General features: G+C 38.1%; 1 protein-coding gene across 6 annotated transcripts in view; it reads left to right on the forward strand.

Moving 5' to 3' along the window:
* GULP1 (GULP, engulfment adaptor PTB domain containing 1) overlaps positions 1–15,686 on the forward strand; it is a 77,772-nt gene extending 62,086 nt beyond the window's left edge. For 2 of the 6 annotated variants that reach the window (XM_017836864.1, XM_017836867.1), the window contains 3 exons: positions 6,558–6,652; positions 8,430–8,465; positions 13,615–15,686. In XM_017836864.1, coding sequence (XP_017692353.1) covers positions 6,558–6,652; positions 8,430–8,465; positions 13,615–13,686 — 203 coding nt within the window. In that variant the 3' untranslated portion in view covers positions 13,687–15,686. The remainder of the gene's footprint in view (positions 1–6,557; positions 6,653–8,429; positions 8,466–13,614) is intronic. The other 4 variants (XM_017836866.1, XM_017836869.1, XM_017836865.1 and 1 more) reach the window with 2 other exon arrangements.
* The last annotated feature ends 452 nt before the right edge of the window (positions 15,687–16,138 follow it).

The raw sequence follows: 16,138 nt of genomic DNA on the forward strand, positions 1-16,138 counted from the left end.
AAACATTAGTGTCACTGCCTGCCACCATATCCATGTGAAACCACATTTGAACACATTCTGCCTGTTTTGGGGTGCACCACTAGGATGTAGATTTTTCAGCTATAAATGAGAACTGTGAACAAACACAAAAATATGTTTTAAAACTTCAGTCAGTGAAGGCCTTCCAACCCCAAAACCATATCCACATTTTGGTTCCATTGCTCAGAATGTCTGTCACCTTCTAAAGAAGAAAGTAGAGGTTGAGACTATTAGTTCAATAAAAATCCTGTTCTCTTCTAAGAGAAGATTTTAAATAAGTTTATGAATTTCTATGAGGTTCTAAAAAAGTATTTAATAGAATTTTAAACTATTATATTAAGAATAGTTAATATTAACTATTCTCATATAGCTTAAAAGAATATTAGAATAAAATTGCTCTATTAAAAGAATTTTATCGCTTTTTAAATAACAACAAAAAAATAATTAAAAGATACCCCTTCCAAGCACCCCCTTTGTATCAAATTTGTTTCTCTGACATTACAATCAATGCCATAAAATAGACCTAAATGTGCATACCCAATTTTAATAATGGTCACTTCCTATCTTGACCTACAATTCAATTCAAGTTATTTTTTTTGCTATGGTCCTACCTCAGTTCCATTGAAATTGTGACTAGAGATCTTGTGGGACCCAGTGCTCAGTGCTGAGGGGTCTTGGAAATTCCAGGTTTTGTAACTCTATAGGCTTTGTAATATAAAAAAAATATAAATATTTGTAATATAAAAAAAAAAAGTTGCTTATTCAGTGATACACACTGTTTAAAGTAGTTGTTTCCTCTCCATTTCATTCATTTGCATTCAATGAAGGTGATGCATTTCAGAGATGTGGCAGTCCATGTCTGTTAATTCTCTGTGCTCCTCAGCTGCCACTTCAGGGAGAGGTTACAAAGTGCCTCATGGTCTTTATATTTTTGATCCCTGCTCTTTCAGTCCGTCATGGTCCTTTATATGCTGAAAATTCTTGTGTTCATCAGATATTAATGCACTTTGGCTTGTTGCAAAAATGGAATTTGAAGCAGAAGGTGAATATTTTATAATCAAACAAGGACTTTACTGTCTTAGATGAGAAAGTTCAGATCCCATAGGAACCCCACACGAGCTGTGTAATGTTACATTACTATAATACTGTGCAAAAATACGTTGTTTTATGTGGTGATATTGCTGCCATAGAGGCAAACTGGCATTTCTTTCTCCAAGTCAGGTGGGTGGCAACCAAGAGGAGCCAACGTTTGGGCTCTCCCATTTTCTGAGGTTATCTTTTCACGTTCCTATCTCTTTCTTTCTCACTGCACTCAAGCAGGGTTGTTTTCCACCACTTTAAGTGAAGTGACAGGGTGGTTTCATTAGGTTTTATAATTCTATAACTTTCACCATTATCACATTCAGTAGCAAACAAGGAGAAAGATAAGGACGTGTCATCTGTTTGCTGGTGTTGACCTCAGTTACTCCATTTGTCTGAGTGGGGTTAATCTCCCTGTTCCCTGGGGATGGCACTTGTGCTGCTCGAGCAAAATGTGCTTTTAAAAGCCAAAGTTCATCTTGCTCATCAACTGGCAAGTTTGACAAATCAGCCAAAAATAACTCTGCATAGGAAAGACATGACCCATTTGTAGGAAACCAGTGACAATACCACTCCAAGACCAAGAGCTTCACAGGTAATAATTGGCACCAGGATGACAGTTCTTCTCACAAAGAAGAGTGCTAAAGTTCAAATTTTGCTTACCAGCTCTTCCTGTGTTAATTTCCCAGAAAGAAAATCGTGGGGTTTTAAATTATACCTTTGGCTTTGACTATCTCATAGTATTGTAGCCTGAGAAACCCAGCATTCTGATACCAGAGGAGTGCAACAGGGACTTTTTTTTGGAAAGGCAGCCATCTCCAAGGTGTTTAAGCTTTAAAAAAAGTAAGATGATTCTTGAAATTTTGAGTTCATATTCAGCAGAGTAGCAATATAGCTACCCAGTAAATATCTGCTCACTACTGGCTATATCAGTGATAACAAATAGATTACTTTTACCTATTTTGAAGGAGAAAATGGCATGATTTGTGGGCAGCAAGCTGCAGATTGTATAAATGCATGCTGACTCTTTAGGTAATAATTGCAAAATAGTGCAAGGCCACCAAAAATGCAATGCTAGAGACCATGCTGCTGCCTTCTTATGAAATTAGGGTTTGCAAATGTTCTTGTATGTTATCTGAATGGGCAGAATTAATTTATTGATTTTATTTAATTAAAGGAGCAATTAATGTATATATTTCTTGTTGGTACAGCATTATTGTCATATCTCAGAAAAGAACTGGAGAGGAATATGCTCCATTGAGTTGTTCAACATTTATTTCACTCAAATGCATCAAGAACAATCTAAGGTCACAGTTGGCTGATGCAGAAATCTGTTCCAAGATTCCCTCTTTTCAGAGAGAAGTTTAGGAGTACGATGTCAGAATAATGGCTGTAATAATTCCAAAAGAAAGAAATATGGAGCAGCCTGCAGCTACAAGAAAGGCTTCCTGGACTTCCCTGCCTCAGATTATTCCAAATATTTTCTTGGGTGCTTGTCTCAGTGTGATTAATTTTTATTTGTCATCACAGCTGCTCCAGTACATCTGGGGAAAGCATATATCAGCATTACAGGCATCCTGGCCTGGATCAGGAACAGGGTGGCAGCAGGAGCAGGGAAGTGATTCTGCCCCTGGACTCAGCACTGGTGAGGCCACCCCTGGAGTGCTGTGTCCAGTTCTGAGCCCTCAGCTCAGGAAGGACATGGAGGGGCTGGAGCAGGTCCAGAGAAGAGCAACAAGGCTGGGGAAGGGACTGGAGCACAGGTCCTATGAGGAGAGGCTGAGGGAGCTGGGACTGTTCAGCCTGGAGAAGAGGAGGCTCAGGGGAGACCTCCTCACTCTCTACAACTCCCTGAAAGAAGGGGGGAGCCAGGGGGAGGTTGGTCTCTTCTCCCAGGAAGCAGCAGTAGGACAAGAGGGCTGGGTCTTCAGCTTTGCCAGGGGAGGTTTAGGTTGAATATTAGCAAGAAATTCTTTACAGAGAGAGTGATCAGGCATTGGAATGGGCTGCCCAGGGAGGGGGTGGAGTCACCATCCCTGGAGGTGTTGAAGGTGAGACTGGATGTGGCATCAGTGCCATGGGCTGAGAAGCACAGCGGGGTTGGATCAAGGGTTGGACTTGATGATCTCAGAGGTCTTTTCCAACCAGATTAATTCTATGATTCCATGATAACTCTGTGCCTGAGTGATAGCTAAGGTAAAGAGTGGGATGTCAAATGCAACAGAAAAGCCAAATATTTGTAGGTTTTTTTAGTAATTGCTAGTTTTGAATTTATCATAGAGTGCAGGTGGCTGTTCTCCAGTACTACGTGGTTCTTGTTCTGAATGTCAGGCAGATGCCAGAAACAAGAATTTATCACTCCTTCATGTCTTTCTGTGGTTTGAGGTGCAGATGTAAAACATCAGCATTTCATGGGGTTTGAATTTGTGGGTCACTTTCACAAGCTGTGAATTTATTTCCATCCAGAAAGGAATGGGAAAGGGAAATTATATGTCACGTTCCAAAGGATCGTTTTCAAAGGCTTACTGCTTGCTGTGTATTGGAGAAAGAAATGCCTGTCTATGCTACAATTATTTTGGGGAGTGTGTTGGGCAAGATATTCTTGTTATAGTTATTCTTCATGCAAATACTTTAACCTGAAATAAAAAAATACCAAATTTATCCCATTTCTGCCAAAAAGGAGCCTCCCCTTCAGCATCAGTGGAGTGAACACTGGCAGACAACCTCATGGAGATCCCATGCAATAGTGCAGTCCTGCAGTGATAAAATTCTAGTGTTTTTTCAGCTTTTGATAAAAAAAAATACTGATGATGTTATTGAAAATATCTCATGGAGCTGTGTCCCTCCCTCACTCTCAGCAGTGCAGTCTCTCATATAACACACAAACTTTAAATGTAGAAAAGCAGCTCTACTGTGGACTTTTTCAGCTGAGTTACTGAAATGGTTAGCGAGTTATAATAGAGATAATTCCCAAAATAATAGTTTTCACAGAAACTGAGCTGGGTAATACTTCTTTATTTTGAATTTGATTCTGTGCGGGGTTTATTAGGCTCTTTCACTTGGAATAAGTTACACTGGTTGATTTTAAATTCTGCCTTGAATACAATATAAATTCAGAAATCTTTCACAAAAAAGGAAGGAGCAAGATTAAAGTCACATTAAAAGAGCTAAAACTTCTTCTATCCTACTGCTGATGAGCTCAGAAGTGTTGTCATTAATAAAAGCCAATAATAAAGCATGAAGGAGATAATATCCATGATAGGGAAAAAAAACTTGCTTTCAAAAATTGTGATAAGTCATAATTCAGTACTAAGAAATGCAAAAGTTGTGTTCTTTACTGTTTTCTCATAGATACATTCATGGAGTGTTTGCTAAGTCTTGGTGTTGAAACTGTGGTTTTGGTTTTCTAACCACACAGAAAAATGCCAGCCCCTTTTAAGGGTAAAAAGAAAGAAAATGGAGCTACATAACAAACAAATAGATTATTGAGGGTCACAAAGCATAATCACTCTTTTGCCCAGCAGAGGTTAAATTGAAAGCCAAAGCTGCTACGTCTGAAGGTCACTTGGTAGGAGCATCAGAGCATCTGAGGACACTGGTTATACTGGAGCAGACCCATTTTGGCTGTGAAAGAGGCAAGGCAGGAAGGAGATCCTAATTTTTACATTGGATTGTCCTATTTAAAGTCTCTTTTGCACGCAGGTGGTCTGCCTCTGCCAGGAAAGACTAGATTTCTTCTTGGCTCGAGTGGGCTTTTGGAATAAAGCTCTCTGACCTGGGCCATCTCCTGCTCCCATGTGACAGTTTGTAGCCGTTTAGCCACAGCTTTTGAAATATATAATCAATCAAGTTTCTGCTTGAGTTTCTACACTTTATTATGTGAATTTCTGTATTTTATTGAGGGAGTGAATGCTGGCAGCTGCCAATTCTTTAAAATGCTCGTCATGCAGCCCAATAACACCTAATTGATAAGGTCAAAACACACAGAGACTGACACGCACAATAAATGCTGAAGAGCCCAGAGAGGCACAGGTCTAAAATTCTGCCTCTAAGGAGGTCAAAATAAAGACATTTGCACGTGCTTCACCACTGATAACATGACTGGTAACCCTGCAGCACGGGGTGGGGTCAATTAGTGGGCAGCTGGCATATTTTGGATGTTAAAGGTAAATTTTATGCTTAACAAGAAAACTCTGCCAGTCACTTCAGAGTTACTAATGGCCCCTTTTACTCTCCTGCTCTAGATCTAACATTGTTTTAAGGTAGGTAGAATGCTTGCCAGGTTTCTTGCTGGCCAGCCATGAAAGTTAGGAGATTGGATATGGTTTCCATTTTAACTCCACCAATGACAAGACTGCAGTAACTCGATTCTGTAAATTCTGCAATGGGTGTAGTTGGGTTGGGTTAGCAAAATTATTTTCTTACTTCTTTAGTTTTACCCAATGTGAGATAGAAAAAGTCTATATGGGTGGCACCATTAAATGTAGGGGAAAAAAAAAATCTATTACTGAGAAAGAAAAAAAGTCCCCCCAGGCCTCCAAAAAAACAACCCAAAATGTTTGGGCTGTCAGCTACCAAGAACTGGTACCTGTTCTAATTATAATTGTACTGTTCTAATTATGTTCTAATTATAATTATACTGTTCTAATATGAAAAAAAAGCCGATTGTATTGGAAGTGTTTCTTCTTGTTCAGATAAAAGAGCAACAAACAGACCCACACCCACAGAAAGCATACTTCACTAGAGAAAAAGTGAGAAAAGGTGTGGCACTGAGAGAGGAAAATTTGCAATTATTCTTTTTATGGATCCAAATTTAGTGGCATTTTAGAGTAAGCGCCAGTCCTTGGTCCTATGCTTTTTTTCCAGTTTTTCTTTCTTGACTTGATCTTATCCAAAGTTTAAAAACCCTGACAGTTCTCAGTTTTAGTAACCACCAGCTCTGCACCGAGGAACTGAATCAAACGGGGGCCTTGCCTTCCCTGAGTAAGAGGAGTTTCTTACAAAGATGTCCTTAACCTGGGAAGTGGCAGAGGGGACATGAAGTCTGGTTTGTTGGCCAGGATAAAGGATGAAATTTGACAGCTAATGTCCAGTTGTTTCCTCTTCATTTTTCAAAGTCCTCATGTGTGTAGATTCCAGAGCACGCTTCAGCAGAAGATGCCCTCCTCAAGTTGCAACTTCTCATCGGATCTCTAAAATTCCTCTGGAAGGCACAAACGTTAATGGAAGCTAAAACAGAAGTTTGATGGTGTTCTTGGAAAAAATATTTGAGTATTGAAATTTGGAAAACTGCTCAAGACCTGGCTTTCAAATTTGGGTATTAAAAGTGGTGGTTAATCTGTTGCATATCTGGTGGTGCTGTTATTCAGCTCAGAAGGAGATGTTAGCTGACTTTTTCAAAGCCCTGTTGTCATAGCCCATACCTCTGCCCTCAGTAACTCACTTTTCTGTTGTTCCAGAGAGAGACCTTTTTGGAGCAGAACCTTTTGACCCTTTTAGCTGTGGAGCAGGAGATTTCCCTCCAGACATTCAGTCCAAACTAGATGAGATGCAGGTAACTACTAAGCTATGCAGTTCTCAATGGCTGCGTGCCTGTTCTTGAAATACATGTCTACATTGTTCTGAAAATGTATTCTAGGCTGTAGAAAAAAGCCCTGTTTCTGACAATTCCTTTTGTAAGTATATCCCCTGGCCTTTGAGCTGGAGTTTGGGTTTGCGTGAAGGGCCTTACCTGCTACTAATCTGGTCGGCTGCACTAATGTAGGCTTTCTTCAAAATGGTTTGGGAAGCACTCCCTGGGAAGGGAGTGAGCAAGCTGAAAAACAGAGCTGATCCAAGAGCCTTACAGATCGTGTTACTCTTCAGTTCCAGCAATCAGCACCATCCCAGTGTCCCCTCACCTTTCCCCCAGTGGCATCAGTTAGGTTTTCCGTATCACTGGCATAGGAAAATATACGTGCTTACAGGGATAGGGCAATTTTCTGCTGCCCTCTTGGGCAATTAAACTTTTGAAAATTGATTCAAGAATTCCAAATTTATGTGATTTTGTCAGAAAATGTTTGTCGATTCTGAAACGCTCCACGGTATCCATTTAGTTGTTGACCTAGTTTTAAAACAATTCTCGGAGAAAGCCCTCAAGTTTTGGAATAAATCACGCTCTTCAGTCAGACTTTCCAAACTGCTAGCTCCTTGCCAGCTTGCTTATCTTTATTCTTTTTCAAGCAGCCTGCTGGCAAAAAGGAACACTGAAAATAATGGGAACTTGAATTTCTAGGACCCTGGATCCTCAGCAGAACGTGTTCCCACGGTTTCCAGCCCTCTTGTGTCTCAGAAGCCCACTGAGTCCAACAGCATTAGCCCTTGGGCTCCTTCTGTTCCTGTCTTTTTGCCTAGAGAGCAGCAGAAGCATTTCAAAATGACTTAACGAAGATTTAAATACCATTTAATTTCCTGAGTAAACTTTTTTAACTCCTATTCATTGTGAAATTCTCTTTTCCTTGTCAGTTTAGAATGGTGCCACTGACAAACTCCACTCAGTGTGACGTAAGAAATTTAGCTTCTTGGTCCCCTGTACTCTGCCCCACGTAATTTCAAAGAGCAACTAAAAGCCAAAACTGGCTTCTTTGCAATTCCAACAAATATTCCTGTGTTTTATGAGTGTTAGAATGTTGTTACTAAGCCATTTAATTAAAAAAAAAAAATCTTACAGCACTCACATTGATATATATCAAAGTTTCCTTTGTCTATAGCCCATTTTAGGGAAAAGTATAATGTAGCAACTGTGGCTATTGGGAATAATCCTATGTCGATATTTAAATGTCACACACTAAGTGTTCCTGTTACAGGTAGTGTTTTGACAGAGTTTTGAATTGTTAGCCTATAATGTTGCAAAGTGCTGTCACCTCGTAAAGCATCAGGGAATAGAACAGTAAAGGTCTTTATCAAAGATGTTGAAGTCATAAAATGAAAATCTCCCATTATTGTCCGTACTCTCTTGACCTAAAAAAAGCAAACAATCAATAACCAAACCCTCCAAGCATTAGGGTGTTACTGTGTCCTATTGCACAGGAAGTCATGTCAGTCTTATATACCCTGGTATTTTCCCTGAAAATTGATTAGTGGGCCTTGATGTAGACACAAAACTCATCATGTATAATCCAACTGAGAAAAAAGTGCAAAGCTGAAGGGGTCTGAAAAGAAAGCATATTCTAACTTTGGCCAAAGCAAAGGCTGTGTGCAGTTATTTTACTGTGTGGTTGCTGCAAAATACAGATTAAAACATGTTTTTCCTAACACCTCTTTTATCTTCTTGTGCTTTCCTGGTCACACAGCGTCAGCGATGGTTGGTATATCATATTTTAATAATGGTATTTAAAGCATTTACAATTGAAATGTGCATGTGTTTGTCATGTGTTTTTATTTTTGTGTATATGTGTTTATATATAAAAGCTTTTAAGATTTATGTTTTATACATAAACCTCTAAGTCAGGGTCATTTTCACTTCTAGCTGCCTACAATTTTTAAGGTAGGGAGCAGCTGACTGTACTTTTCTTTAGACGGTCTTATCAGGTGCTAATACTAAGCCTTCATTTTCATTGCTGTTTGTTTTCTTGTGTACTAATGAAATCCCCAGTTCTCACTATCAAATTGTCATTAGTGAAATGGTTTAAGCAAAACCTTTGACACACAGATTGTTGTGCCAGTACAGCCCTATTTGTGAACGTATTTCTATTTGCAAATAATTATTTAAGGCTTTGCGATGAGACTCAACAGTTGTTAGACACACAGCCTGTAAGAAGGAAGGTGAAATGGGCTCTGCAAAAGGTAAAAGCACGGAAAATGTAATGTGCTCTGGGAAATCCAACATCAAGAATGATGAAACAAAAATGTTGGCATGTTTTCTTCTCTGAAACACGAAGTGAAGGAATCTGTTATCTTCGCTTTATGAAAGCGCAGCTTGAGTGTCAGTAATTATGTTTTCCATCAAATATATAAAGGTAAGTTGCTTACAGACACTTATAAGAGTTTCAAAGTATAAACTTACCCCAGGAGGGTATTAAATACAGCTCCTCCTTGCACTGAGGATGGCCAGCAGGCTGCCTCGCCACCAGCCTCGCAGGAGCAGCTCAGTCCAGACTCTCACCCTGCTTCTCACACAGAACCTCAGCAAACATGCCCCAGTGTGCAGGAAAGCTGTCCTGACATACACTCGTGTTGGAAGCTGTGATTTGTAGGTAAAATGGGAGAGGAAAGCCCAGCACAGAAGAGGTACTGGAAAATAAAGTCCCAAGGAGTGGATGCTTTTCCTTTGCATCCAATACTCTGGACTTAACGAGATACCAGACGAAGTTCTCCAGCTCCTGGGCGAACACTTTTTATTTTTAAACTTCAAAGAGGATCCAAATTTCACGTTTTAGCTTTCTATTCTGTTTCTCAGTCCAATCCCTGTTGATCTTTTTGGAGAGCTCAAAACTCAAACATGTGCTGAGATGTGACTTTTACAGCTCAGGCCTCTCTCTGATGACTATCCAACCTCCTGTTTCCCTGCACTCTTACGCTGAAACATATTTTCATCTTTGTTTTGACTGTATCCACACATTAATAAAATGAATGTCTATTTTCCCAGAAATCTTGCAGTGAGGAGAAATTTCCTTGGATTGTGAATCATAGCAGCAGCAGCTGCTATAATTCATTAAAATCCCAAGGTAGTTAATATCATAAAGCTTCCAGGAGCTACAAGCCATTCTTCTTGGATGTCCCAAAGCTGTCAGTAGGCTTGACATCTTTCCATTTGAAATAAGTTATGCTCAGCCCTCTAAATAATCTTCTCAGAGATATGTAAATTCATCATTGCTTCACTGGGTTTGTGCTGACTTAAGCTCATAGACTGAAGTCAGTGTGCAGTGATAAATGGGTTAACCTCAGAGCCATAAGGTTGACTTTGGCAAATTTATCAGCTGATAAAATGGAAGTTCTTTGTCTTTTATTATTTACTGGTTTTAACCAGAATAGCTCAGGTCTTCTTATCACTGACACCATTTAAAAAAAAAAAAAGGGAATTCTGGAAGATGGATTGGTTGTGAAAGCAAACTTTGTCCCTCTCTTTAAGGGACCAATCATTTCCTTTACTACAATACTGTTACTTATTGGGCTAACTAAGGTGTTCAGTCCTTCTGTTAAATTGCCTTTAAAGCAAAAAAAAACTTACCTGACACTGTCATCATGGGGATATGAGCACAGAAACAGGGCACAATACAGATGCACATTTCATAGCCTGCTCCGTTCCCACTCCTGGCCAGTACCAGGGGCTGGTCTTTTTCCATATTCCCTGAAAATCAGCAGATGGAGAGATTCTTCTGACCATATAAAAATTCCTGACCAAACAGGAGTTTCTGTTTCCCGAACCTTTAAAGTACAGGAAGCCATAGGACACATGGTTCATAATGAATGGGCATGTTATGCAAGGAACAAATATTATTAGAAGCTGAAGTGTCTGAATTCCACAAGGCAAAATAATTGAAATGCTGTGCATTAAATTAGTGATGCACTCTCTCTCTCTCTATATATATATAAAACATGGTTACTAAGAGCTTATTATATATGTTATTTAAAAAAAATCTACCTAACAAATTAGTAGAGTTTATTAGGAAAAAAATCATAATTTATCATCTGCTTGGTCATTCCAACTGACTTCCTTATTACTACAGCTGGGAATGCTGAGTTGAAAGTAGGCATTGGCTGTTTGATGGCTACTTTAATGGTCATACATCAGCTTCAATTAGGAGCCATAACACTAGAGAGACCTGTGCAGTTCAGATGTATATATATGTGTGTATATATATATATATATATATAACCTATAGTCCTGAAAAGCACTCAGTGTTCTGCACTGTTAGGAGAATTACAGCATAGGATTCTGACTCTGTTATCTGCATAATTCACAATTCTACTCTGGATGTAAAGGAGACAAAGCCTTGTCTTCCCATGGCTTGCTTGACTACAGCTGATTGGATAATTATTTTTTTTTTTAATTATATCATATATTTAGCAAAGTATAATTTTGGAGATTCCAAAAACTATCTAAGAATCTGGAGTTATTTTGCAAAACCTGTGGGATTAGGAATGGAGATGGCTGTGGGAGAGCTGAAGTCCAAGCTTTCCTGATCTTTGGAAATTTGATTGCAATCACTTGACCAAGGAGTCTACTGGATGGAAATATTTTGATCTTTTTTTTTTTTTCCTTTAGAGCATTGCAATGCAGCTTTCCTTGGTTTATACCCCTACACACTTGCCCTGTACTTAAATATTCTTGAGGAAAAAAACGTGGATTTTACATTCCTTTAAAACCTGAAAATGCCCAGGTGGCAGTCTGGATTGCCATGATGTCCTCTCTATGCCCTTGGGCTTTTTTGACCTCGTGGTTGTCATGGAATTTTGAGCCTACTAGTAAGTGCAGTATCCATTTGCTTACAGGTTGCACTTGATGATCCTTGTGGGTCCCCTTCCAATTCAGAATATTCTGTGGCCTGTGGATGCAACTGGTGCCAGCACCTGGCAACCACAGCACTGATTTCTTCTAGAACAGACAATAGTTCGTTAGGATAATAAAGTTAAAAAGCTTTTTCAATAATTATGATGCAGAAAGAGGGGCAGTGTCTTAATGGATTAGCATTGATTGCACTGCAAAGGTGTGGAAATGTGATTGTTTTAAATGCAAAATATCACAGCTTTAAAGAGGAGGAGGAAACAGGGGTGGGGGGAAAGTGGCCGGAGCAAAGTTGCAAAAGGAAAGGTCATGGTTCTTCAAGAAACTGTTCCAAGTAAAGTCATAGCAAACAGGAACGGTGTGGTAAGTAACAAAATATCCATTTATGTGGAATAAAACAAAAGTTTAAAAACTCCACCTGATCAACACAAGAGCAGTGAGATGTGTGTGCTTCCAAAATGCATAATCTGATTTGCTCTTAGCTGGCTGGGAAAAGGGTGTTGGAAGTGCAACTATTTAAGACACCAACAAACAGTGCTTAAATGTACAGAAGAAAGATAAGAGCACATGGGACAGGAATGGGACACGTGTTTGGTGAAGGGTCTCTGCTTGTTAAACCAGTGTCTGTTCTGCTATTGCAGCTGATCAAGAATCCTCAGGTCTAAGCAACAACTATCCCTTTTACAACCTCCAAACTTGAAGCAGCCTTTAGATACTTTAAAAGTTCTGCATTTCAGGCACACTCTAACTGTGGGGTTTACAATTGAACAGGTTAGACTGTAGGGCACAGTCTCTGTGTTTGAGCAGTCCTCCTTTGACTGCAGTTACATCATTTACCCTTTGGGTAAATGAAATGCTGTGCATTAAATTAGTGATGCATTTTATAGATATATATATATAAAAAACATGGTTACCAAGAGCTTATTATATATGTCATTTAAAAAAAAAATCTACCTAACAAATTAGTAGAGTTTATTAGAAAAAAAAAAATTTACCCTTTGGGTAAATGAACAATGCCTGTTTATAACATGATGTGTTCGACTTGGAATTTTAGCCCCCATTTGCTTGAAATATCTTCTGCGCTGAATGTTCTTCCTTTTAGTCCTTTGAAAAAATACAGACCAAAAAAAACAAGGAGTATAAAAAGTCAAATACCCCAGTGAGCCTTGGCAGCAGCACCATGGCACCCAGGTAGGGCAAACAAAGTACCTTTTGAAAGCCAAGCACTTACAAAGCATACAAAAAAAAGGTACCTGCGAAATTAATTTCTTTTCAATAGAGGAGGTGGTAGCATTTAGCTTATAACCTTTTTAGTGTTTCTACTAATAAAACTAAGTGAGTAAAAAGAGGAATTTTGGTGTGAACTTTTAAAGACGTTCGTTGCACTTTCTAAAGACCATTTTATTTTATTTCACTGAATTACATGCCTTTAAAATGTGCAGTTTGTTCATTTGGAGTAGAGCAGGTATGATTTTGCCTTTTTCGTGGAACTCAGATGGCAGTGGGCATTAAACTCCTGTGAATTTAACTGCACAGGGAGTGATTCCAAACTGACCTCTGAGATGTTGTACAGTACTTTTTGTTGGACTGCTCTTAAGATATTACTGAATGTAGAAGACATCTGGGATTAGTGACAATGATCATGTCTTACTTGTGTTTTTAAAGTATAAGTATAGTAAACTCTTTGCTTATATAGCCCTAATCTTTCTTGCTTGTAAACAACGTTGAATTTTACTTAGTAACAACATGGTGCAAGTCAAACTTGTTTGTTTTTCTGTCAGCCTATGTACATGAATATTCAATGTTGTTTCTCTATAGTATTTTCTTCATTTTATAGACATATTGTGTTTATTTTGTTCTATGACATATATGTTTTTTAGTTAACTCCTAAAACTTACTAAAACTTGGCCGACCAAATAATGTAAATGTTTGTGAATTCAGTCTGAAATATTCTTGCAGTTTTTAAAAAGAGAACACAATCCTCCAGAACTCACTTTCCTTTTTACTAACTATGTCTTGTCTTATTGCAGGAGGGGTTCAAAATGGGATTAACCCTTGAAGGCACAGTATTTTGTCTTGACCCACTAGACAGCAGGTGCTGATGCCAAGAGAGGAAATGTGAAATTCCTACACAGTGGGTGTTTTTTATTCCTGAACATGTACTCACAGATGCTACCCAACGTGCCAAAAATTGCTTTTTTTCAACATTTAAGCTCTTGTGAGGCTTGCTTCTGTAAAAATCCAACTTTGTCCCAGTCTTTCCCTGTACAAATGTAAAAAGATGTATTTGTTTATGAATTATGAATTAAATTACGCTGTCATGTTTCTTTCTCTTGCACTTTGGCCCGAGTTTACTACACTTTGTGACCATTAGCTTGGGAAAGTTCTTCAGAAAGGTCACACATACCTCTGTCTGTTTGCAAACGTGCAGGCATGATTTTTCACATAATACTTTACCTGGCAGTATTTTGAAATTCTGCTTTTAAGGCATTATTTAATATTCAAGCAGTAAAATTACTAGTATCTGCTACAAAAAAATTCAATTTGCAGTGAAAAAGCATAAAATACTAACCATTATTATATGCTTCAAAGGTAAATCTGGATGCAGTGTAATTGATTTTCATTACTGTGTGTGGTTACTATCCTGTATATATGTTGTTATTAGTTTATGAAATCCAGATTTTAGGTCCTTTAATTCAAGTTTAGTTTAGAAACTAACAAATTGTCAGTCTGCTAATTAGCACTTAATGAGCCTGGAACAACTGCTAAATTGCAGGATGGACAAAGTAACTGCCCTTTGTTTTGATATTTTATAGCTGAACTGTAAAGTATGTAATTTGGAATCCACTACATGCTAACCACAACTTCAAAAGGAAGATTATGGTCTTGCATTTTCTTAGGAATTTATGTAATTTTGTACATAATAAGCAGGCACTGGGCTCAGATCTCTAATTGCTTTCGACACTTGAGTGTTTACAGTCAGGCTCTGTTGAGTATTTTTTCACTATCTGCTTTTATGTTACATGTCTTTAACTTTGAAGCTTGCTGCAAAGAATTCAGTATAAGTTCATAAGTTCTTCATACCCACTGGTTGTTCATGTTACACAAATACCTGCACGCCAAAATTTTCAGCTGCTGGTGAGTTGAGTGCTGACCTATCTATGCACACTCTTCATTGATCTTTAGCTTAAGCAATAAAATTCCCTCTTAAACCTATTTCAGAAAATTATTACCGTTAGTTCAATTAGAAAACTTTAAAACCTCTAATATTTTCCCCTTGAGACGTAAAAATGTGGAAAAAACCCTGAATTTTCAGATTGTTTCCTAATTTTTTTTAATGAGATCTTTTTTTTCTTTGTGTTACTTATGGTTTTGTCCTTAACAATGACGGTTTACACCAAACCCACGTTTTGCAATTTTGTCATCACATGTGTATCTTTATGCCCATTTCAACAAACTACTTTTGCATGTACCTTTGGAGTTCACTGAAATGGATGTGATTATTCCTTTGCTGAGTTTGACACATGCTCAAGTACCTTGCTGAATGGGGGCCTTAATGTCTTACATTACATTAGTCTTCCTCTGTCTTATTCTGTGGTCATCATTCATATAGAGTATTATATAGAAATATATATATATAAAAATATATGAAATCACTAATGAATAGAATAGTATATGTTTCATAAAGAAAAGTCTTTATAATTTTGTTTGTCATATAGTATTTTGGAATTTGTATAATGAGGATGTTTAGTAGCCATAACGATGGCCTTTTTTAACAAATAGAATTTGTATTTTTATTGTACTTTAAAAGGCTTTACATAATAAGCATCTATTTAGTGGTCATTTATTATCAATGGTAACACCAAGATAATGTTTGCACATTTTAAGAAACCTTTTTCGTTACTGATTTTTATGATAGCTGACTGCAAATGGCATGGTTAAACCTTACATACCTGGGCAATCCATACGAAAAATACTTTAATCAACACAACAGTGCATTTTTAATTTTTATGTGATCCAATTGGAAAATGTATTTCTATGTAATCTCAAATGTCTGTTTAATTTTGCCTAAAATAAATGTTTTTAAATAAATTGCATCCTAGAACACAGTGTTCATTCGTTAAAATGCTCAGTGGAAGGGAGAGTGGGGAGGTGCTCAAGTGTTGGGCAGGACCTGCCACAAAGGATGGTTTAGTGCTGGAATGTGTCACTCTACATCCAGGAAGGGATCTCTAGAACAGCTCGAATCACCTTTATTATTGAATTTGATCTAATCTATAGCCAACGGGGGAAAACCTTGTATATATGCAGCTACATAATACAAGTAATTATTAGTAACTCTCTTTGCAGCACTCCCGGGATTTAGTTGACTTTTCTTACTGCCTTTTTTTTGCACACTTCTCTGCTCAATATACTTGACTGCTGACTGACCCCAGTGGTCATTTAAGGAGGGAAGGATGTAACTGTAGTTTTCTGAACCTTAGAAAGCAGCCCCTGTACACCAGGTGTACTAATGGACAGGCTGCTGCAGGTGGTGTTGATGCCTTTGAGAAA

This window comes from Lepidothrix coronata, unplaced genomic scaffold (assembly GCF_001604755.1).
Source record: "Lepidothrix coronata isolate B3197 unplaced genomic scaffold, Lepidothrix_coronata-1.0 Scaffold286, whole genome shotgun sequence".
Taxonomy (NCBI): domain Eukaryota; kingdom Metazoa; phylum Chordata; class Aves; order Passeriformes; family Pipridae; genus Lepidothrix; species Lepidothrix coronata.